This window comes from Rhagoletis zephyria, unplaced genomic scaffold (assembly GCF_001687245.7).
Source record: "Rhagoletis zephyria isolate East Lansing unplaced genomic scaffold, Rhagoletis_zephyria_1.1 Rzeph_scaffold_01360, whole genome shotgun sequence".
In the NCBI taxonomy this organism is placed as follows: domain Eukaryota; kingdom Metazoa; phylum Arthropoda; class Insecta; order Diptera; family Tephritidae; genus Rhagoletis; species Rhagoletis zephyria.
In genome coordinates this window covers 20,883-45,998 of record NW_016158444.1, presented here as the reverse complement: position 1 = coordinate 45,998, position 25,116 = coordinate 20,883, and the positions used below count along the sequence as shown (strand labels likewise).

Below are 25,116 nucleotides of genomic sequence, written 5' to 3'. Positions count from 1 at the left end.
GTTAATATTTATGAATTGGTTTATTTGAGTCTTGCTGCTGTAATAACGACCGCCTCGAGCAACTTCGTCAATCGGAGGTAGATGCAAGATCATGCTTACACAGTGTTACGCTCTTTATTTGCATACTTAATCGCATCCATGATTTAGCCATCTGAAAAGTAAATTCGTCTAAGATAAATAAACCCCGTGGGCGTTTCTATATTGTTCGGGTACAGCGTCATCCGTTGGGTCCCTTTTCTGCAAATCCTTTGCTTGTGATGAAATGAATACGAATTATGAATTCCAATCAGATTTTATAAAAAATACGGATTTTCTAAATACCTAAACTCCAGCGGGTCCATTTTTAGCAAAGGAATTTTTCATAATACAGGTAGTCACGCTGCGAATTTGAACGAAATCTGTTAATAAATACGACTTTTATAAGTAAGTCTACTCCAGCGCCACCAGCGTGTTTTCTAGTAGCCTATAATAGGACCTCCGACAATTTGACTGGGCTCTATTGAGTGGTTTTTGAGTTTAGTCCGGAAAACGGAAATGGCTATCATTGTATGTATCACCCGATGCTTTTTTTATATAGATAAATCCTAGGGGGTGAGAGCATTACAATTCCGACTTTACTGTTTTTGGACCACTCTAATGTACATGCAGTCATATCAAGAGCACCTCATTTCAAAGTGATATTGTTTTCCACTTAAGTTTATTTATTAATTTTTAAGAATTTTCATTAAAATAAAGTTCATTCTCAGAAGAAGTCCATATAAACCCAAATTTAAAACTTTGTAGAAAACTAAATAAAATCTAAAAATGTTCATCCAAATGTCAAAATTATTTTCTAAGAATTTTTTGAGTATATAGATTTCAAGCCCTTTCAATTTTATTGCAATAATGTGCAAGTTCCAAGTGGCTAAAAATTTCCGTTGTTGCGATTTTCTTCCATATAAAAATAAATTGTGTTTATTCGTTATATGGTAGCAAATGCGACAAAACGAATCAAAGGTAATTTTAAGGCTCTTGAAACTTGCACATTATCACACTAAAATTGAATCGGCTATAAAGCTTCATACTCAAAAAAAATTTTAACACTTCTGAGTAAATAAATTTTAAATTTGAATGAAAATTAGTTGATTTTTTTTTTTAGATTTCTACCAAATTTTAAGTGTGGGTTTACATGGTTTTCTTAAATGAACTTTATTTTAATTGAAATTACTGAAAACAAAATTTCAATGATAGCCATAAAACAATATGATTTGCATAAAGCTTGAAGGGGAAAAATGCCTTTAAAAAAGTGCGTGTGTAACACCGTATACATGATAGAAGTGAAGCTTCTTAATAAAGGTACCAGGTACTCACGAAATTGGATGTGTAAACATATGTTTACTGTTCGGCAAACCATTAGGCGATTACATACATAGGTTTGGTTAAAAATCAAACCATAATTTCATTTCATCTTATTAATTTTCTGATATACATATAATACGAATTGTAAAAGTGGCGAATTGACAAGGAAAGATTCGACCACATCTGTCCAAGAAGGAACACGGTAGGTATATCAATGGCTTCATTTGAACGATATTCATGAGATCACACGACTCATTTAACCAATTTACGCGGAAACTTTTCATCCTGTGGGGAAGCGAGGATTCTTGGCCTTCATATAATTGAAAACGCTCATCTGTGCTCTTAAGTTTCCGTATAAGGATTTTTAGAAGATTCATAGAAGAATATTGCGCACGCTTGGCAGAGATCTCACAGGTGAAAATAAGACCATAGGTAAAACGCATTACATCGAAAGGGATTAGTATTCCATATGGAATCACAGCGCTACTATTCTTGGCATATATGTGAGGAGGATTCCGTTTTATAGTCGTTTCAATTTAAACTAAAAATGTTTACTTTACAGACTGCTGTTGCTTTTAAACGCTATTTTTGAAATAAATAAGTCTCAAGGTCGACCCTAGCAAAAGGATTGCTTAACGCATGACGTGTGAGTAGAGTGCGATCTTGCCCAAGTACCAAGTTGAAGTTAACCACCAAAAGCAATGCATGTGGTTTTTAGAATAAAGAAATAAGCAGATTTTTTACAGCACGGAGCACCCCGATTTTCGGGGATTATTACTAGTTTAAGTTGCGATCCCGTAGGAGTCCGGACTAGTCAGAGATAGCCAGAATCAGTGAGATTTTACAGGAAATCGATCTCGTAATCAGTTCTCTGTTGAGAGGACAAAAAAGAGAATAAATACGGTTCTCTCTCTATCAGAAGTTACCAGTTTTAATCCGAGCATTTTTTGCTAGTAAATTCTGGTAAATGGTACAAACGATCAGCTGTAGTGTGTTTGGCAACCAAATTGTAAACAAAAAAAAGTGCAGTGTATTTAAATACTCGTGTAAGTGGATTCTAATGAATTTCAAAGTATTTTTTGATTATTTACTTGTGTGAGCTGAGTGTGTTTATATACAATATAAGCAAAAATTTACAACCGAAATTTGGAGGTTATGTTGAAGTTGACAGAAGTTACCATTTTTTACTAGAAAGCTATCGCGTACTTTTCAATGCTACTCTCTCGCTCTGAGCGAACTTTTATTTTCTGACAGTTTTATTAGCTTTACAGGCTAACGTAATATTCACGCAAGCCGCCACTTTACTGTCAAAAATTTCTCATGTAAATACAACTTGTATGGGACCAACCGAAATTGAACGGCGTGCGTATGAAGCTAACTCAATTTCCAATTTTTGTTCTGCGTGACATTTTGATTTGACATTTCGCTCAATGAAATCAAATGGAAACGCACGCAAGTCAATTTCGGGTGATGCAATAAAAAGAATGCTACGGCGTGCGTACCAAAACGCAAGCCGCGAATATTAGGTTAGCCTGTTAGTCCGTGGAATACGGGATTGCACCTTTAATTTAACGCAATGGCATATCGTGCGGATCCGCTAAAGCATAATGCATATTTTTAGGCGTAGTAATAACAATGCGGTTGTTGAATATTTAACGACTTCCAGCGAGGAGACAACTACTTCTAGTGTTGCTAATTGTATGTTCTTTGATATGATATCTACCGACGAGGTTGATGTCTAGACTAAGTTTTATAGAAACTTTTAGTATAGCAAAGGTGTCTGGACAAACAAGAAAGTACGTTGATTAACCGCCCTATTCCCACAACACTGACAAAATTCATCATATGACTATTGTCACAATTACTGCGCCTAAAACACAATATAAACATTGTTTCACCGTTGTCACTTACTCAGTAGGTCATAACAATAAAACTGACAATTGTCATACGACAGCTTAAAATAAATTTGCGGCATAGTATTAGGCGCAGTAGTAAAGGCAATAGTCAGCCGCTGAGTTTTGTCAGTGGTGTGGGAATAGGGCGGTAAAGCGTGATAAAAATAAGGCCTACTATATATATATATACTTAAAAAATTCTTTGGACTTAAAGATTTTAAGTAATGCCAATGGATGTATATGACGCAGAAGCATGGACAATGAAAACACCTCAATTTTCGAGTAACAGATTCTGCGGAAGACGCGTTGCCGATGGAGCGATGGGCTGTATGAGTTTTACAAACGATTAAATTACAGCGCCAAAAAGAAGAAGAAAATTACAGCGGCTCTGCTGGTGTGACCATGTGGTGGGCAGAAACGCTCCAGCTCTGAAAGTATACAATGCGGGTCGCGATGCTAGTAGCAGAAGAAGAGAAATGCCTCCTGTGCGATGGAAACACCAGGTGGAAAAGCATTTGACTTCACTTGGCATTTCCAATTGGCATGCTTTGATGGACTCAGCCAAATTTGATAAGGCGGTTACCGCGCCCATCAAGAAGCAGAGGAATCACTATATAAATTTCGGTATCAGAAATTTTAAGCTCATGTGTGGATTCAGATGACTCACTTCACCCCAAATAACCGATAATAGTAAACGTAAGCATAACAACCGGATTACTCAATAGCAAAACCCCGGAAACATATACATATAACATGAAAATTATTTTAATGTCTTTCTTTTACCAATAAGGTAATACCACGTTTTTAGTCAGTAAGGTATCGTTTAACATTGTTCATACGTAAAAATTATGTATGTGTGCGTGTACATACATATGTACATATGGATGAATATTTTAGTAGGGGTTGGTTTTGTGTGTGCGGACAAGCCCTCAAAATTTATGTAAACGAAGTTTGTGACATACGGCATATGCAAGTGACATAATTTTAATTAAAAAATAGTATATTCAATTGTTTTGGAGGAATATTTTTGAGGTAACTGGGATTTAACTAAGTCCATTTTAGTGATTCGGAAAACAAATTATTGATTTTTCTATATGTATACTAAAACAGTCCCGAAAACCATAATTATAAAAAAATACCTGTTAATCAAAACCAAAGGTAATTTAGGACAAAGTGCGAAACAATTTATATTACTTATACTGCATACATATTAAGCTTAAGCGGAGCAGCAATATGTAGATAAAAAAGTTTCAAAAAATGAGTCTCATAGAAGTACCTGTGAATCTACGCATACATATGTATGTTAAAACAAAATAGTGCAAATATGTACTTACTGAAGATTAAATGAAGATGAAGGCTAAGTTCAGTAGTGGCAGATGCGCTTATTGACGTTTGTGTTATAAAAAACACATCTACATTCAGTAATCGACCTTGTGCATTAGGGTATGTGTAGGATATGCGCATATGTTCATGTGCATGAACAGAGTTCGTGTGCACTTATATTTTTAATAACTTTTTGACAATTTTCACGAAAAAAAAATTGTTAACACAATGTTCAGTATACTTTTGCTTTTTTTAGTTCCTGGATGCAATTTGGTATCTATTTGATTTATTTCATATGGTAATCCTAATACAAAAGTTATAAAACTTATGAGTAGCATTAGGTTTACAATTACATATTATGAAAACGCCTTTTTTCTTTTTTCTTACATAGATTTTTAGATAGCACATACAAAAAAGAAGGTAGTTTCATTTAAAAAACTATTTGATTAATTGCCAGTTTCACGAAAGCAATTTAAGTGAAAAATGATTTTTTTAGGGATGTGACAGGTATCCGGTAAATATCGGGAATCCGGCTGTTTTTATTTTATCCGACTATCCGGCCGGTGGTTGAAATCCGGCCGCATTTCCGGATTTCGATAATAAAAGATTTAATTTAGAAATCATATTAATATTAATACAGGAAAAAAACAAACAATTATTTTAGATCTCAGTAAACTAAAAATTATGGACTAGATAAAAACTTAAATTTATAAATTGTTCATTCAAAGTTTTAAAGTTGCTTTTTTTATTTCGGATTTGCCGGCAGGAGGAATAGAATTCCAAATACGAATAGCGGTAATGAAAAACATTGGGAGAACTTTTACAGTTCTATGAAGGCAGAATTAATAGCGTTTTCTTTTCTCGAAAAAAGGCTGCACTTATTCTGCCTTGTGTTAGCGCTGTCACATTTTCATGTTCTTTTCTCAGCCCTTTCACAAGGCGTCGTGTTCTTTTCTCAGCAGGTTGCGCTCTGATCCGGCGAAAGTGCTGCCTTTTCTGCCGTCAATTAAACGTGATGGTGAGAGTTGCATGGTTGATTTTTAATTTAATCTTGTAAAAATGCAATTATTTTCCCCATCACAAATAAGTGTTTTGCTTTAAAATTGTTAAAGACTTACAGGCGAAGTGAATAATTCAGCTCTATTAAGTTCTATAAATAAATTGTGATGGAGTAGTATATTTTCTGTTTCATTCTCATATAAAGAACGCAACATTTTATCAGGTTTCAGGGCAACGCAAAGCAAGAGTTCCCATATAAAAGGGCAGAACTTTTTTTGAGAAAAGAAAACGCTATAAGTTAGAGAAACGTTCCTCGATTATTTGGTTTCATAGAGATTCGGATACCTTCCTCATTGAAGTAGTAAAGAAAATGCGCTTATTCTCATTTTTGTTGTTGGTATTTCCGACAGGGTTGAGAACGAAAAATGACACTGAAGATGGCACAACGCCGAAACCGGTTTGTCTCCAAACCAAATTTGACAAAGGATGACGGAAAATCGTTCCACATTACATCAAAATTCGCTTAAGTGCTTTTTCGGTTAAGCACGCAAGTTTTTCGTGCAAAGAAGTATGGGCGACTAATCAAAATATACTGTATCTAATTAGTAATTAAAGTTAAATGTTTTTTTATATATTGCATTATGATAAGAAGCATTTTCGAATTATCGGGCAACAACCTACATCTATTTTACAACGCTTTTATCAACTTGCAATGTTATATGTCCAGACCTAAATATAGCAAAGGTATTTATGGCAAACCTAGTCTAGATATCAACCTCGTCGTAGGTATCATATCACAGACATATAGCCATGGGTAATAGCGCAATTTTTATGGCGCTAGCTCAATAACGCCGGCGACACCTGTGATGTCAGCACACTAACTTAGCGCAATAGGGCAGTGTAGGTACTAAAGGTCACATCGGAATTCAGTTTGCTTCACTGTGAAGTTTTTTTCAAATATGTATACTACTCATACTATAACAAAGAGGGCATGGAAGGAAGAGAAGTGAAGATAATGAGCGCTGTATACATAAAAAAGTACTCAAACAAATTCAGCCTTATCATGAGTTTCATTTTCCCCGAACCGGTTCACTTTTCACTTTTGGTTTCCATGGTTTTACTATGGGCGTATGACAAATTTTCGGGTGAATTTTTTTTCAGGCGAAGCTCGGGATAAGGCAGATTATGTTCCGAAAAAAAGAGGAACATAAATCAGCAGTACCATGCTGTTAAACTTCCACAAAAAAGATGTTCATTCACAAGTATTTTTTGAGTATTTTTGGAAGTTTCCCTTTAATGCTATATAATGTTAATGTTAGAGCTGACTCTTATGTTAAATAGCAAACATGGAGAGACAACGTAGGGCACTCCGAATATTTAGCCAACAGCATATTTTTATAAAGAAAGTGGACTCATTTTCTACAAAGAACCAATTTTTATTTGTACAATACGATACTTTCATTTCCCAATACCAGGCGCACATACATATGAAGTAGCAACCCAGTAGAACTTGGGAACATCGTACGATTGCTCCGTGAGTACTCCCTTGGGAGTATACGAATACTCCCCATTGCTCCCTATGCTTCTGTGTATAAGCATGTAATTTTGTATACTCCCTTTAACATTGTATGTCCTAGGAGGGCGAGTAATCCCTTTTACCTCCTAAACGATCAATCGAGGAGCACACACAAAAATATCATCCCACAAACCTCCCAAAGGAGCAATACGGGAGTACTCCATAGTAACCTCCCAGAAACCTCCCAAAAAGACAACAAGGGAGTGCATATAGAAAAACGTCCCATATTCCTCCCGAACGAGCAATAAGGGAGTGCTCCCATTAGAGGCATCCCGGAAGCCTCCTGTAGGAGTAATAAGAGAGCAATGATAACGAACATTTTACATTAGCCAAACAGATTTTGCTATTACAAATTTTTTTTATTTAACTTTTTAATCACGTGCATTTGTGCAATATTACAAGATCTTAATAGATATAAATATGAGATCAGATAAAACATAAATGATACATCTTACATAATTGCTTAATTTTAGAATTATATTGCAGATAAACTATATGAAAGTAAAACATAATAATAATAACGGTAAGATAAGCTTTGAAATATATGCACCTATATGCACATATGTACTCGTATATGATTTCCTGGTGTCAAGGATGCTTGCCTGTTCAGGAGTCCACCAAGCGGGGAAATTGTTAAGTTGACTTTTCTCATCTGACATCTTTGTCACCCACGCGATGTTTAAACCCGGGTGTCATACTTAAATGCTGACACTAATTTGCGCAATCTGAAAAGTATTTAACAGTATATTTATAAGTATGTAATATAATACTTAATATGTTTAAACAAAAGTTGAAGTACATACTAACGGACTTTCATTAAAATCTGTGTGCTATCCAAATTAAATTTTTGTGTCCTCCTTATGCTTCTATAAGAAATATTTTCTGTTGTTTTTTTTTGTCTATGATAAATTTTGCCGAAAACACAAAATTTCTTTTAAACGAGGTGCGTATTGCTCTCCTATCAATCAAAAAGAATACTCTTCGATTTCTCGCTTAGGAGACATCACTTTTTGCTTCTAAGCGAGTAATAACGGAGTACAAAACTGACAAATCTCATTTATTGCTCCCAAATCATGCCTCAAGGAGCATTCTTTAATTGCTCGCTTAGGAGATCTCTCATTACGCTCCTAAGCGAGCAATACAGGAGTACAAAACCGACAAATCTCGTTTACCGCTCCCAAATCATGCCTCAGGGAGCATTATTTCGTCGCTAGCTTAGGAGATTTTCTATTGGACTCTCAAACGAGTAATAAAGGAGTACAAAACCTAAAAATCTCTCTTATTGCTCACAAATCAGGTTAAGGGGAGTACTCTTTTATTCCTCACATACACTGAGAAAAAAAACGTGTTGTAAGAATAAACAAATTTTATTTGATTACCGTTTAAAAATGTTCGTTTTTAAATCAAGTGAAAAGTCTTAACAAAATGGATTTTTTCATTATACATACACTACGTATAATGGAAATATTCGAATCATATACGCTCGGATGCTTTTTCATATGTAATTAAGAAAGCATATGTATACAAAGCATGCGAAGCGGTGACAACACATACATACATACATATGTACATTAGGGTTATGATTTTTTTTACACTTTTTTTAAATTTTGATTTGCCTGTGCTTGCATTTAATGAACTTTTGTCCATATATTACTTTTTTGGCGATATTTTTGTTGGTTCGTGAAAATACCTCCCGCGCACACTATCATTTCATTTACAACGCTGTTGCATGGCAAAGTCCCATACCTATTATAAAAATTGGACCGAAATTCCTTTTTGCCTACCAAGTTTTGATTTAAAAACGATGCGTATCAGCACTAAATCCACGAATCTATTTTACTTTAATAAAACCATAAGACATTTGAGAAGAAAAACATGTTTGAATATTAATTTTCTCCACTTAGAAACTGATAATAAATTCCGATATGCGCGGTAGTTTTTTTATAATTTATCAAAATTGTTGTTATTTTTTGCAAATTTATACAATAGTTCATCGTTTGCCACCACAGGCATTTAAATCTAAAAAAAATCATAACCCTAATGTACATACATGGTACGACATCATGCACTAATCGCGCGCTGTGAACTTGATTCAAACTCAACATTTGAAAACACATTTACATATGTGGCTGTAGCTGAGTGTGCAATGACGCTTGATACAATTGGTTGCTACCAAGAGCGTCCGGGTTCAATTACCATCAGACGGAACATAAAATTAAATTTTTTTCTTCTTAATTTTAATTTCGTATAACGAAAAAGCATCTGTGCACTTCGCAACGACATATTTTATAACGTTCATACTGAAATTTAAAACGAGTTGGGTTGGTGCTCTTTCATATGCGAATTTTTTTTTAATTTAGCACGTTTTTTTTAATTCTAAAATTTTTTTCCCTCAGTGTGGGGAGATCTCCCTTCAAGTTCTAGTGGGAAGCTTTCCATACGCATACATTTGTTTGTAGAAGATTTTAATTCGTTTGTAGAAGCCTTTAAAAATTCGCGNAGTAGCAAGCTTTCCCTATGCATACATTTGTTTGTAGAAGTTTTTAATTCGTTGGTAGAAGCCTTTGGAAATTCACAAAGTAGAATTTTGGAAATTTAAAAATTTGTACAAAAAATTTTCTGCTTAGAAATAGAAAACTTGTTACTTCACATGTATGAGCGCCTGGTATTGGGAAATGAAAATATCAATTTGAAAATAAAAACTGGTCATAAAGACAGGTCGCGGGAAAATGGGCACACATTTTTCGTTATTAAAAAAAAATTACATAATATGTACATATGTACATAAACCATGTATGTATATGTATGAAAGATTCGAACTTTTTTGCAAACATTGAAGCGTCCGGCCAGAAATGTAAAACAATATTTTAAGTATATATTGGAATAAACAGAAAATGTATGTCTTTTCTTAACATTATGTTAAATGCTAACATTTAAAAGAAAAAACTTCATAAGTATTCTTATACTTCCTATGAAGTTTTCAAATACTACTGAATGCAATCAACATACTCAAGTACTCTGGAAAAGCGGAACAGTGTTTTATGTAGCAGAGCTCTGTTGGGTAACATTGCTCAGTTCCTCAAATTTATGATGTTCCCTTTTTTTGTTCCTATCTTTTTAAGTACTCTAAAATATATGTTCCATTTACTCATGTACACATGTGAAGAGTATTTCTACTGGTATATTTGCAGTTCTTTAGTAGGTACTAATTTCAACACGGCGCCATATGAGTGTCATCACAGTACTCATCGTGGTGTCATACCTATTATTTCTTTAATTTTCGGCGCTGAGCAACGCTTGTACCGCCAACCGAATTTAGTTGCTAGGAATGCACGAAATGCCACGATATTCTCATCATTCTTGAGTAAAAGCTTTAAATTTGCCAAGATACATAAGTTTCTGGCGTTCTCACCACTCAAAATCTAAGAAAAGATGCGTCTAATTTTTCAAAGATTTAATATGTGTCCATCGGCGTAGCCATAATGAAATTTAGGGGGGGGGGGGCATTTCAGGGTACTATTTTATATATATATAAGGAAAATTTGAAAGTTAGGGGGGGCGGCTGGAGTACCCCCCTGCCCCTACCTGGCTACGCCCATGTATGTGTCTCACGTGCTTCTTGGTGTTAATGGCGCTGGCGCTTTTCATATAATTGTGTTGGCGCGGCAACTCCGGCTACAGTGTTGATGCAATTGCGCCGCGCAGCGCAGTGTTACCCATGTCTACAGACATACAATTAGAAAAAGTCTAGAGATAGATGTCGACTCGCCAGAAGAAGTTAAAAATATGCACTACAACGGAAATGGACGACACGCCATTTCTTTAAATGAAATTAATTGATGCTATATGTATGTATGTACATATGTAAGCATATACTAAATGTGAGCAAACAACATTTTGCTTCCATAGTCTTCTATACTCTTTTCACTGCAAGTTGAATTATTTTATTATCTATTACAAAATTTTGTACAGACAAGACTAAAAAGTATAAAATAAATAAAAAAAAACTTTTTAATGTACCACGCTTTTATATATGGACTAAAATTGTAATAGGCCTGATTTGAAATTGAAGAGGAATATATGTATGTATGTGGGTATATTAATAACGACCGCTTAAAATCGATCCCAAACTTGTACTTTCGCTGTAGAAATTTTAGGTATGTGTTATGTTGTATGTCCAGACTATCATTTATACTAGTTGCATTTTTTTGTAAGCGAGCGACAAAAGAACGCTCAACTCGGGTAAAATTTCCTTTTAGCTACTTAAGCAACCCTGTTGGTAGCTGGCAAGAAAATGTGATTAGTTTAACGGGATTTAGATACAAAAACCAATTTGCGTAAAATATATACTCTTTTAAAATATAGGTCACGTATAAAAGGAAGCAAAAATTTCCCTCTCCACTTTCCCATTAACAATTCACAAAAGAGCAGTTTCTTCACTGGNCAAGAAAATGTGATTAGTTTAACGGGATTTAGATACAAAAACCAATTTGCGTAAAATATATACTCTTTTAAAATATAGGTCACGTATAAAAGGAAGCAAAAATTTCCCTCTCCACTTTCCCATTAACAATTCACAAAAGAGCAGTTTCTTCACTGGCCAACACTAGCCTTCAGGTCGCGTATTTTTTAACCGACCTGGCTGAGCTCGGATAAATAGCCGAGTTTGTGTTGTTGCTTTGCGTGTATTTCGTCATTTAAGCGAGTGTTCTTTTGTAGCTCGGTTGCAAAAGAATGCACCTACTATAAATGTAGCAAAGCTATTTATGGAAAATTCTAGATATCAACCTCTTTTTAGGCATCATATCAAGGAGATACAATTATAAGACTCTAGATGTCGCGCCGCCAGAAGAAGTTAAATATTGCGCCTAAATATATGCACTATTTATATACGTAACAGCGGAAATGGACGACAANACATACAATTAGAAAAACTCTAGATGTGGCCTCGCCAGAAGAAGTTAAAAATATGCACTACATACGCTAGAGCGGAAATGGAGAACACGCCATTTCTTTAAATGAAATTATTTGCTGCTATATGTATGTATGTACATATGTAGGCATATACTAAATGTGAGCATACAACATTTTACTTGCATAGTCTTCTGTTCTTTTTACACTGCAAGTTGAATTATTTTAGTATCTATTTCAAAATTTTGTACAGACAAGACTAAAAAGTAGAAAATAAATCAAATNATGTGGGCATATGAATAACGACCGCTTAAAATCGATCTCAAATTTGTACTTTCGCTGTAGAATGTTATGTAGTTTGACTATTGTCAATGAAATCGAATGCTTTGTACTGCATGCGCTCCACGTTTTTCGTTTTCAATGTCATTAATTGTTTATAACGACTTTGCTAAAATTTCAAAATCAAAAGTTATCAAAACAAATTCTGTGGGACTGAGAAATATTATTTTCTACTTTTTGGTCCATTTATAAAAGCGTTGTATATTAAAAGGTTTATTTTTATTTTATTTATTTATTTGTAATATTTTTATTGAGCTTTGTACCAGGATTGTTTATTAGGAAAAATTGAAAAAGTAACAAAGGCTAAGCGGTAGAAGTTATAGCAGCTATTTCGGAGATCACCACATCTCTTCATCAGACTTCTTTTGTCTAGACTTCAGCAGGGATCGAACCTGCCAATTCGATGTTCAAAATCAGAAGCGTTAACCACTGAGTTACACTAAAAAAAAACTTCTCCTAATTGAAGAAAATTAGCAATCAAAATGAAGAAAAAAGGGGACGAATTAGCACTAAAGAAGTTTTATCCTCTTTTCATGCCCAACATTTCTTCAAAATGATAGATTACATCCCCGGTTCCATATTTTCGTGTACGTTTTTACACATTTCAAAGAAAAATTACTCATTCGGGAGAATTTTTTACTCATTCGGAACAATTTTCGACCTTAAAGTAAGGAAAGTTTTTCTTTGATCCAGAGATGGATTTTTGGTTCAGTGTATGTACATCCCGTAAACTCTTGTTGCTAATTCATTTTCCTTATTCAACCAACTACTATCAAGTGCAGCTGATTTGCCGCTATTTAAACTCGACAGCGTGGTTGTTGTTGTCAATTCTATACATCCATTTGCTTATTTTTCTTTTTTTTGAGTTTCAGGCAGGCTCTTCCTAAACTATGTATTTGTCAATGTTATTGTGGCTTGTTAACATTTTATTTTTAATATTTTTATTGAGCTTTGTACCACGATTGTTTATTAGGAAAAATTGAAAAAGCAACAAAGTCTAAGCGGTAGAAGTTATAGCACTATTTCGGAGATCACCACATCTCCTCATCAGACTTCTTTTTTCTAGACTTCAGCAGGGATCGAACCTGCGAATTCGATGTTCAAAGTCAGAAGCGTTAACCACTGAGCTATGTACATCCCGTAAACTCTTGTTGCTAATTCATTTTCCTTATTCAACCAACTACTATCAAGTGCAGCTGATTTGCCGCTATTTAAATATATTTTTATATTTTATACGTAGAGATACGCAGAGATATGTACTTCATTGCCAGTGTTAACAAATTTGGAAATTCATTGCGACCATGCTTTCACCAAATGAAAGGATCTTTCTGTCTAGTATAAGGGATAGCTGTAAATACATATTTCTCAATTTCAAAATCGCTGCCTTTTCTCTTGTATGACCGCTGCCTGACTACCCATAGTTTGGCTAACCACATCGCTTCAAAAACTGGAATCCGCATTAAAGCCGTTGTCGATTTCCGCAAAGCATTGCCAAATATCCTGGCAAGAGCGCTCTTCAATAGAAGCGTTCACTAGAGTTCGGCCTTTTCATATGATTTAACTGGTTTCTCCACTCTAACTGATTTATATTTTCGAATTAACTCATCAATAACCCAGTTTTTGGCTTTATTGAAGTTAGAAAAAAACGAGTTTTGAAACTTGGGTCACATTATATTGCAACAAAGAAGCATTACGGGACGATACGGGAACCGGGGCGATATGTAAGCATCCATAAGCATTAGATTTTCATGGCATTTTTTATAAAAATACGTCAACCACACGTTTTTGCTTAGCGCCGTTCATTGTTGTACCTTTTGTCTTTGACGTCTCTCTTTTATCTACCAAAAATAATCGATAAATCAGTGTTGCAGATGGAAAAGTTATTTTTTTAATACAGTGTTATTTTATAACTTAGATTTCAGGGGAGGAATTTTGTATTCTTAATTATGTATTGGATACTTCAAACAAAAAACATAATGGCTGAATTTCTTTATTCATTCTGAACGTTTGGAATAGACTTTTTTGTTTATTGATTCTTAAGAACGTTCCTGATGATATGTTGACGTATATCTCAAAAGCATTCTGTTTATTCCGGCTGTGAAATGGGATTATCCGGAATGTATAATCCATCCGGCACATACCTAATTTTTTTAATTGAATTTACTGTGGAAACTGACAAAAAAAAGCATTTTTCACTTAAGTTGCTTTCCTGAAACCGGCAGTAAAGAGCAGATTTTTGATAGTTGCCCAATTGTAAATTTTGGTCAATTTAAGTTTATTGGTAGATTGGTGATTTTATATCATAACTTTGGGATTATATACGAAACGGTTGCATTAGCAATTATATTTTAAACATAATTAGAATCTTATCTTAAAAATGTTTAAATTCTATATTAATTTCGATCATTCTTAATAAATTTTTTGAATAATAAAATTTTATAGGACATATGTGTTTTAAAAGTCGTTAAACTCTTGCATGTCGGCTGATGATTTCACAATGTTATTTAGTTCAAACAATAAGTACAAAAATCCCGACTAGTATTGGGGTTTTTGATGTGGAATATAAATTTTTCGGTCGCTATTTAACCACATGTGATTCAGGAAACTTGAAATCAAGTTACTTTGAGACCCATGTGATACATAACTTTAGGGGAAGTGGATGTTACCCATTCACGGCATGTGTTGCAACATCGTTGTTTCCTTGGGTCATACTCAAACAGATTATTTATGTTCTATTTGCTATATTGAAGTGAGTGTGTTAAAATATTGATATTTTATTGTTAGGATGTAAGCGTGGAGGATTATAGCTATTGGGCGGCCACTGTGGATGTGTGGTTAGAGGTTGGTATAATAATAATTAATGAAAATTAGAACATTCATGGGTGATACGTTGTAAACATAATTCGTGCACCCTTTTTCCTCCTACGCTTTTCGGCGTTGTTTTTCGCTTTCTTCAGGGATTCGTCTTTTATTTATTTGGGATAAAACATAAAAGACACAACCAGTATTGTATCTACTACATNCCGTTCTCTCAATTTGTCGGGAGCATTTCAAAATCATATAAAATTGAAAATAAAAAATTGAAATTGTTAGAAATTGTTGTTGTTTGAGGTTGAAAATGAAAATGTGTGTGTGAGTTTGTGAGTAAATTTAAAAATTAAAATGTTTGGAAACGTCAAGAATTTTAAAAGTAACTCTCAGCGGTTCTACCTTACTATATTTTTATCATGGATACAATCATGATACAATGGCTGCGTTTCTTTATACATTCCGGATAATCCCATTTCACAGCCGGAATAAACAGAATGCGTTTGAAATATACGTCAAGATATCATCAGGAACGTTCTAAAGAATAAATAAACAAAAAAGTTTATTCCAAACGTTCAGAATGAATAAAGAAATGCAGCCATTAATTTTTAGAAGGTAGTTTCACTTCAAAATTTTTGACATAAAACGTGTCTGTGACAAACACGCAATGTGGCCACTGCTACGATATAGAACTTGGGGATTATCGCTTGTTATTTTAGATATTTTTTAACAGAACATGTAAAGATTTATATGTGTCATAACTGATCACTTAATTTTTAATATAAATATACGTATTTTGTACATACATTTTTGCCATCACATGAATAAAAATTATAAAAATGAAAATATAACAGCAATATTTCTTGTTTATAATGGATTAGATCCATCGCACACCACGGACTTTATCGGCCAAGTTAGATGTGCTCGCTAGTCTTTCTATTGCACCACAACTTATTGGTCAGAGCGATTAAGCTGGTGTAATGTGCGCACCTCCATACATCTTCATGTACATATTTCAAGCGAGCCCTATCATTTAAATAGGCGGCCGATAAAGTCTGTGGTGTGCGGTGGCTCTTATAGCTGTGTCCTTACATCTATTCCGTGTGTTGCAATATCCACGAAAGCAGCAGTTAATTTTTTATGAAGAAAATTATTACAAAATATTCGAAAATTTCTCTGCTTATATGTTTGGCTTTTCTTTGTTTTATTTCTCCAACGTCAAAAGCTGGATTTTTTTTTTGAAAACGTTGGTACAACAAAAAATACGAAACACGTTTCCTGTCAGATAGCTAACATGGCGGATAAGAAGAAGAAGTAAAACTACCTTCTAAAAATTATTGTATCATGGATACAATGTTACATATTGCAATATGAAAACAATTAGTTAACATATACACATATAACGAATAAAATTCTTCACGATAACACTTACATCAGTACATTTACATCACATTTGACACAATTATTATTTTAACATATTTTATTTTGGCATCACTAATAAATAAATATAAATAAAAAGATCACAGCTTAATGTTGGTTATAGCTCATCTGCTCGTCGAATGTGTTCACTTGCTGCCCGGTATGCTTAATTTATAACAGTGATTCCCAAAGTGGTTTAATTTGTTTGAGTGGTGTATAGTGCTCTTGACGCACTGCTGCACTTACCGTCACCTTGTGTTTTCATACGTGGGGAAGCCTGAAAGGCCACCTGCATACTAAAAAGAACCGGATGCTGGTATGACAATGAGTGGGGCGCGGAGAAAATTGCTGGCGGCAGAGATTTAAGCACTTGTGTCTCTTCAATGCTACAGGATAGTACGCCACCATTATCTTTTTGAAGAGATTCTATAATGTTGAGTTCACTGAGACTGAATGCTGGTTTGATTCCATCGCTGAGACCAGACTCACACATGGCTTCACTGATGGCTCCAAAACTGACTCTCGGTCATGATCTGAGGTCTTTTCGAAGTTAATGGAGATAACCTTCACTTTTAACTTTCACACTGTAGGGGAATATGCTTCGGTCTTCCAGGCTGAGGCTATTGCAATACTCAAAGCCATGGACTACGTGGTGGAACATAGGTGGAGAGGAAGGAGTTTACGTGATTGCAGTGACAACCAAGCTGCACTTAAGGCATTGGACAGCCCTCTATTTAAGTATTTCCAAACTAGTTCGGCAATGCAAGTCTCGACTAAAATATGATGGTGAACATAACGAAGTTGTTTTACTCTGGGTGCCAGGTCACTCAGGAGTACCTGATTATGAGACATCTGATCATTTGGCCAGAGTTGGCTCAGACCAGGCACACCTCGGTCCGCAACTAGTTTTAGCACTCCCACCTTCGGCAATTGAAGCCACCATCATAAACTGGGTGAATACTTCGCTCATCAAAAACTGAGAGGCATCGAGGCGATGCAGGTGGGCAAAACTCATGTTGCCTTCAATCTCACAAGGTCTATCTAATTTTTTGCTCTCACTGAGCAGACGACACTGCATGCAAACTTGCTGGACTGCTGACTGGTCACTTCACGTGGCACAAACACTTGACTGTGATAGGCGTAAATGACAAGTCCATTTTCCCATCTTGCCTTGAAGAAGTGAGACGGTGGAACACTTTTTGTGCTTCTTGCTTGCTTGGTTATTTGTCATAGATTTTTTTAAACTCGTTCTTTTCTCTATTGTCAGTTTCTGAATTAAAAGTTTGGCGTAAAAAGCTTAGCCGTTTTGATGTTTTAAGTTTTGTGTTTTAAAAATGTGATAAATATTTTTCGCCTCACTTTAAAACTCGGAACGATAAAAATAAAAATGATGCCATTAATACAAATAGACTATTTTACATATACTCCATGTGCAAAGTCATGAGTGAGCCGAACATTTGATGAGTTTATGGTAAAGATAATGTAAATAACGCTAGCTCCGGCAGTGCTCTTCAAAAATATAACTCCTCGTAGTGATAGAGTATTTTGATGTATTTACGACCTCTATTTTTTAAAACCTACAAGTGTGTGATCACTTAATTTTTATAAATAGAACACAAGAAAATATTTTACTTTTATTTTGGCCACTCTGAGTTTAGTGTTTGAATGCACCCGCGATGCAAATTTACATTGTTAGATCTAATTTTCACATTTCATTTTTTTAAGAGTTTTGGAATTATTTAGAAATGTATCAGCAGGGGGTCCACCAGTAAATTTGTGAAAGGGGTCTACGAGAAAAAAAAAGTTTGGGAACCTCCGATTTATATTATCCACGTCTTCAGGGCCAGATTTAAGCATAAGCTACATAGGCGCTAGCCTAGGGCCCCACAAGGGGGCCCACGCCACATGAAAATTTAAAGAAATTATATTAAGAAAGAAAAAAGTTATAAGTGAAAAAATTATATATTTAAAATGTTTAAGAAACGTATGAGGCACTGATGGCAAGTCAATCAAAGACATGTTTAGTTCGTTGTTTACCCTAATCGATGGGGATTCACATTGCAGTACAACGGCAGGTAAACGGAGTACGCGTGTCACCGGTACAGCTATAGGGTTTAGGTTGTTACCTCCACTCCCGTTGGCCGCAGTTTCAACAGCCTTGATCTAAGTCATTGTGTTTACAAATTTGAAGGGTTACTTTGGGTAACTTTTGTACTTTCTATGCGTATAAAGGCCCGCCTACATACAACTTTTGCATCGACTTGGTGTACGCCTCGCTCGTCAAAATAGTGAATTTGTCAAAATTCAACATTTCAAAAAGAAACGTAGTTTAATTTTTATTATTACAACGCTTTTATCAACCTGAAATGTTGTGTGTCCAGTCACTTGCAATGTTGTGTATCCAGACCACCATTTATACTATAATTATATTATGTAGCAAAGCTATTTATGGCAAATTCTAGATATCAACCTAGTCTAGATATCAGCCTCGTTGTCGGCAACATATCAAAGAGATACAATTAGAAGACTGTAGATGTCGCCCCTCCAGAAGAAGTTAAATATTACGCTTAATATATGCACTATCTACATACGCTACAGAGGAAATGGATGATACGCCATTTCTTTAAATCAAATTAGCAGCTGCTATATGAATGTATGTACATATGTATGTTTATCATAAACGTGAGCAAACAACATTTTGCTTGCATTGTTTTCTGTCCTCTTTTCACTGCAAGTTGAATTATTTTAATATCTATTGCAAAATTTTATACAGACAAGACTAAAAAGTAGAAAGTAAATAAATTTAAAAAAAAAAACTTTTTAATATACAACACTTTTATAAATGGAATAAAAATTAGAAAATAATATTTCTGTCCCATAGAATTTTTTTTGATAACTTTTGATTTTGAAATGGTAGCGAAAGCCATTGTAATTTATTTCATTTATTTATTTTATTTTTTTTAATTATACTTGCATTTATTTGTTGGATCTGCTTATTTTACATATATTAAGCCCAACAACAAGTTTTAAAATCTTACGAGTAATTTTACAATAATATAGCTCAAACCCTGGAGTTGAGCCCTGTTGGTTTAACGTCGCTCAATGAAAGGCTGGTAGATCTCTTCTTCGCAGGCGTGTTATATTTGTTGTGTTGCACAGGCCACTTGCCAGTGGATTTGGGTGGTTACGCAGTTTTATTTTGTATTTTTCTCTGCTGCTGTCGATTACAGATTTAACCATCGGTATACCAAGGTCTCTATGTATATTTTCATTTCGGACAAACCACGGTGCTACCGTTAAGGCTCTTAGCGTTTTAGATTGGAATCTTTGGATCCTGTTGGTTGCACAGGTCGTACCCCACAGTTGAATACCATACATCCATATAGGCTTAATCACTGTATTATATACAAGTACTTTATAATCTAGTTTCAGTTTTGATTTGATGTTTATAAGCTAGTTCACGCTAGATGACTTTAGTAGGGATGTTCCGATACAAGTAAATACGAGTACGTACTCGATACTTTTGTTTCGATACCAACTACTTTTTTTACTCGAATCGTTGTATCGATTCGTACTTGGTATCGAAAGAAAAGTACTTGTATCGAATCGATTTGAGCAAGTGCCATATCTTGGCAGCGTCGTTTTTATGAAAAATAATTGCTTTAAGCAATGACACCGCTAAAATCTAAAGTATGGATTTATTTTTACAAAATTACTGATACCACAGCAAAGTGCCAGGAATGCTTTAAAACCGTAAAGTTTTGTGGGAACCTTTCAAAGGTTGAAATTGTTCTCTAATTAATGAATAAATATACATATCGTTACTAATGACGAAATACATATATCGACACCTTAGTGGAAGATCGATCTATCTCGGCAGTCAGTTCGAAAACGCCGTATCTCAGAANCAGCAAATTTTCTGTTAGTTATGTATGATTCAAATATTTTGTGGAATTCCGGCGGCAATAATTTTTTAATTTTATATATAGGACCGTCGTGCCACACTTTGTCGAAGNATAGGACGTTTTCGAACTGGCTGCCGGGATAGGTCGGTCTTCCACTCGCTGTATTGCAAATACAATACAAATTGCTGTTTATTTTTCGTTCATGTTCAACAAAATAATACAAATAAAAAATTAAAAGTGTTTAAAGTCATGTTTTTAGTTATTTACGCCGTGTCATATAAAATTTGTCGCTATGTGTCGTGATCTTTCGGACTTTGTGTGAAAAATGCATAACGCAAAAGGTATATCACAGATAAACGCCGGAAAATCCCTTTCACGTTGTTGCATATACAAGAATGAAAAATTATCGATATAAGTAGGTATCGATACTTTCGGTTTACTCATATAAGTAGTATCGAAATAACGATTTGAGTAAACTCATTTAAGTAGGTATCGATACTTTGCTGGTATCGGAACGTCCCTAGACTTTAGCTTCATTTGTGTAATTTTGGTTGATATGTGTTTGCGCCAAGTTAGTCTCCTACCCAAGTGTATTCCTAGATATGTCACCTCATTGGCTTGTGGAATATGGACATTATTTAATTTGATTGGGGGCATACTTGCGGTCTGAGTGAAAATGTTGTATGTTTACTGTTCTGTTCGTTGACTTTTATGCGCCAGTTTGCCAGCCATTCTTCTATGCGTAGTAAATGTTCCTCTAGTACTCTTGAAGCTCTGTTGGGACATTTGTTACGACTTACTAAGGCGGTATCATCAGCGAAGGTGGATGTGAGTATATCCTTGCTAGTTGGAATATCTGAAGTGTAGATGATATACAGCGTAGGCCCGAGTACACTACCTTGAGGACCGCCAGCCGTTATCGACATGTCTTCTGAAGTGAAATTAGATACTTTAACAGCAAATTTTCTGTTAGTTATGTATGATTCAAATATTTTGTGGAATTCCGGCGGCAATAATTTTTTAATTTTATATATAGGACCGTCGTGCCACACTTTGTCGAAGGCTTGTGCCACATCGAGAAAAATTGTAGAGCAGTACTCTCTGAGCTCAAATGCCCTTCTGATTTCATTTGTAATTCGATTAACTTGTTCAATTGTACCATGTTTTTCTCGGAAGCCAAATTGGTGTGCTGGTATTAAATTGCGTTCATGGAGAAAGGGAGATATCTTTGATAGGAGTACTTTTTCGAATACTTTGGAAAGACAGGTCAGTAAGCTTATTGGTCTGTATGAGGACGGCTGTGTTGCGTCTTTTTCAGGTTTGGATATCATGATTATCTTCGACCTTTTCCATGATTTGGGAAAGTAACCGATTTTGAGGATAGCGTTGAAAAGGTCAGAAAGAATTGCTAGTGCAACATTCGGTAGCTCTATTAGCATTTTCGGAGTTATAAAATCAGCACCCGGCGATTTCTTTGGATTAAGCTGCTTTACTATAGCTTTTACTTCTAAAGAGTTCGTCTTGGTGTGTATAGCTAATTTGTATTTTTGGTTAGCCTTGGCACCCTGAAGTTGTTCGTGAGACAGTTTGGCTGAAACACATTCCGTAAATGGTGTGAAAAACACTCGGCTCTCTCCTGCTCACTACGAGCCCAGGTTCCACTTTGGTTCCTAATTGGCATTTCCATAGCCACTGGTAGTTTGAAGTATTTTAGCGATTTCCATAGAGAGTATCTTTCAGTAGAATTCGGGGAAAGCTTCTTAATGTACATTTGCAAGTTGCGATCCTCTGCACGTTTGAGTGATTGTTTCAGTTTTATACTGGCAGCTTTATACAGTAGCTGTGAGGTTGGTGAGCGATGGCTCTGCCACTGTCTTCTTAGGCGCCGCATTCTGCCACAAGTTTTTCTATTTCGGTATTTGTAACTGATGTATGCCTAGGTGGTAATTGGACTTGATTTGGTGTTGCAAGGCCAGGGGCTGAAGTAAAGGTTTTGCAGCGTTTAATTTGAGGTGACTACTGATGTACTTTTTACATTTAAGCCAGTTGGTGTTATTTGAAGTTAGACGAGGCTCAATCTCGATATTTTGGGTCTGTTCATATAGTTTTATTAATATAGGGGAGTGATCGGATGATAGTTCCGGTAAAATTTCTGCTGTTATGTTATTTCTGTGTATGTTTCTTGTAATTGCGAAATCTATTAGATCTGGTATCTTCTTTATATCGGTGGGTCAGTAAGTAGGTTTACCAGGAGATGTGACCTATAGTCTATTGTGCCTGTTTATATTGGTATTAAATAGCTGCCGCCCTTTTGGGTTAATAAGGCTTGATCCCCAGTATGTATGCTTTGCGTTGAAGTCGCCTCCTGCCAGGAATCTATTCCCCAGTCTATCAAAGAAATCTTTAGAATCATTTTCAGAAATTAAAAATCGCGGTGGGCAATAAATGGCCGATAGTTGCATATGATAGTTGCTTGCAGACAGACTGTTGCTTTTGACTCTAGAATATTGTGCTTTAGGCGATTTCTAATCAGCACCGCTGTGCCTCCATGAGCTTTACCATCTGGGTGATTTGTGGCATAGAGTTTGTATCCAGGTATGGAGAAATTATATTTATTTGTTAAATGTGTCTCGGACAGTAGCATAACATCTATGTTGTATTCAGTGAGAAATTGACTGAGTTCTAATCTACGCTGGTTTACACCGTTAGCATTCCATAAGCAAATTTTCAATTCACTAATTTTTTATTCACTAAAATTTGCAACAATTGGTTTTGAGCCTTTATGAGGTCTTGAATCATATTTTGCATAGTAGACATGAATTGAGTCATACAATGAGTAAGATTCAATATCATTCCTTCTATGCCACAAGTAGGGGGGTTCGGCTGCATTTGCTCAGTATTATTCCTTTGAATATCTCCAAATGTTTCTTGATTGGAGTTTGATTTCGCCGTGCTTTTCTGCGTTTGTAGTTTTAATGCGTCGGCAAAAGAAACGTTGGGAACTCGCTGCGCATTGGCAAAAAAGGCTCCTGGTGTAGTGGTTGATGGCGTGAGGTGTTGGTATGTATAAGAGCTAGTTGGAGTGGTGGAAGAGCGTACGGCTGTGTTGCGCTGATTCATGCGAGACTTTAAGTCTTTGTGTAAAGGGCATCCCCTATAATTGGCGGTGTGGTTACCTCCGCAATTACTGCCTTGCCAGAAGCGGAAGCGTGAAGGTCGCCACAGGCAACACACACTGGGCGCAAGGTACAGTATGTTATGGTGTGCCCAAAATCTTGACAATTTGTGCACTGTACGGGACCGTTTCGCTTGTGTGGCTCCTCCACTGTTATTCTTCGGTGTAGAAGGTATCGTAGGTTTCGATTGGGTGTACTGCGTTTTTATTCATTCGCTTTGTTTCTGGCTTAAGTTCTACCTTGAATATACGCTGAGCGATTTTTGCTCTGTTGATAATATTGACAACATTTTTAACAGAAGATCCTGCCTTCTCTAGAGCATGAGCAATATCACCAATGGGTACATTTTATTCTATACCTTTTATTACTACTTGCAGTCCTTTGCTGCTTTTAAGCTGGTACGTATAGAAGTTTGTCTTATCTTCATTAAGGTGTTTGGTTACCAACCGGTAATTTTCTTCAGTTAGAATCTGAAGTTTGGTCTCTTTAATATTGCCCTTGGTAACTGACGTTACGTGGACCGTACTGTCTCCAATAAGCTGAGTTAATTTTTTTCACGAGCTCACTACAGTTTTCCTCTCGTAAATAAATTGGGGCGGTTTGGCTTTAGAAACTTCATACGGCTCTTTGTCACATTCATTGTCCAGAATCGCAAACTTATTTCCCAGTAGAGGGTTAATGTCAGTGGTTTTAGTTTTTGAAATTTTTGACGGGTTTGCAATTTTGGCTTAATTTTGGTTTGACTTGTATATACCTATCAATACCCGTTTGAGTCAATGTACGGGTTGTTGGATTAAGTAGGTCAACTTGCGCTGAGCTGCGTTGCTTGGCTTGGGCTGGTGCCGAAATTGCCGTTTGTGCAGGTGTGGGTGAACTGCGTTGTGAAACCGCTGTCATTGCTGAAGTCGTGGTTGTAGTCGTTGTTGTGAGAGCTGCGCACACCGTTGTTACTGTGCTTGTTGCTAAGCTAGTGCTTTGTTGTTGCGTTAGAACAACTGGGTCTACCAGAGACATTGGTGACTGTGCATGCCAAAGTGTTTGGGGGGAGGGAGAGAACGATTTATCACGATCAGCATTGTTTGTGGGAGAAACGAACGAAAAGTAAGCATATCGTCGATCAGCTGAATGCTTTTGGTCAGCTTCTGTTACGGCAAGGTTCGTTTCACTGCACTTGGTGCTTGCTCCACTATTCGGTAAGCGCGGTGGGGCTGGAGCTGCTTTTATTTTATTATATGTTGGCACATTTATTTGAATTTCTCGCGGCATTGCGAAAATTCTGAAAAAGTAATTTAGAGTTATAGGCAAATAAGCAGAAAGCTTATTTATGCCTATTTCATTTATGAGATTGAAAATGAAAAGCGTGGGGCGCATGTAATAGACCTGAATTGATATAAAGGGTAATATATGTATGAATGTGGATATATGAA

General features: G+C 35.7%; 1 protein-coding gene across 1 annotated transcript; it reads right to left on the bottom strand.

Annotated features, from left to right (window-relative positions):
* Window positions 1-7,829: 7,829 nt before the first annotated feature.
* LOC108363752 (uncharacterized) lies at window positions 7,830-24,703 on the bottom strand. The gene is made up of 3 exons (XM_017617221.1): window positions 24,444-24,703; window positions 21,314-21,479; window positions 7,830-7,856 (listed from the first exon to the last, which is right to left on the bottom strand). Exons 1-3 carry the CDS (start codon window positions 24,701-24,703, stop codon window positions 7,830-7,832), a joined length of 453 nt encoding a protein of 150 aa, XP_017472710.1.
* Between the last annotated feature and the right edge of the window lie 413 nt (window positions 24,704-25,116).

What these genes read in the sequence shown, in the direction of transcription:
- LOC108363752 (XM_017617221.1), bottom strand. Translation starts at nt 24,703, where the DNA reads ATGTCTCTGGTAGACCCAGTTGTTCTAACGCAACAACAAAGCACTAGC. An exon ending in ACTCAAACGGGTATTGATAG is followed by an intron (nt 21,480 to 24,443) that starts GTATATACAAGT and finishes CATAACTAACAG; the next exon opens with AAAATTTGCTGTTAAAGTAT. An exon ending in TCGCTGATGATACCGCCTTA is followed by an intron (nt 7,857 to 21,313) that starts GTAAGTCGTAAC and finishes AATACTTTTCAG; the next exon opens with ATTGCGCAAATTAGTGTCAG.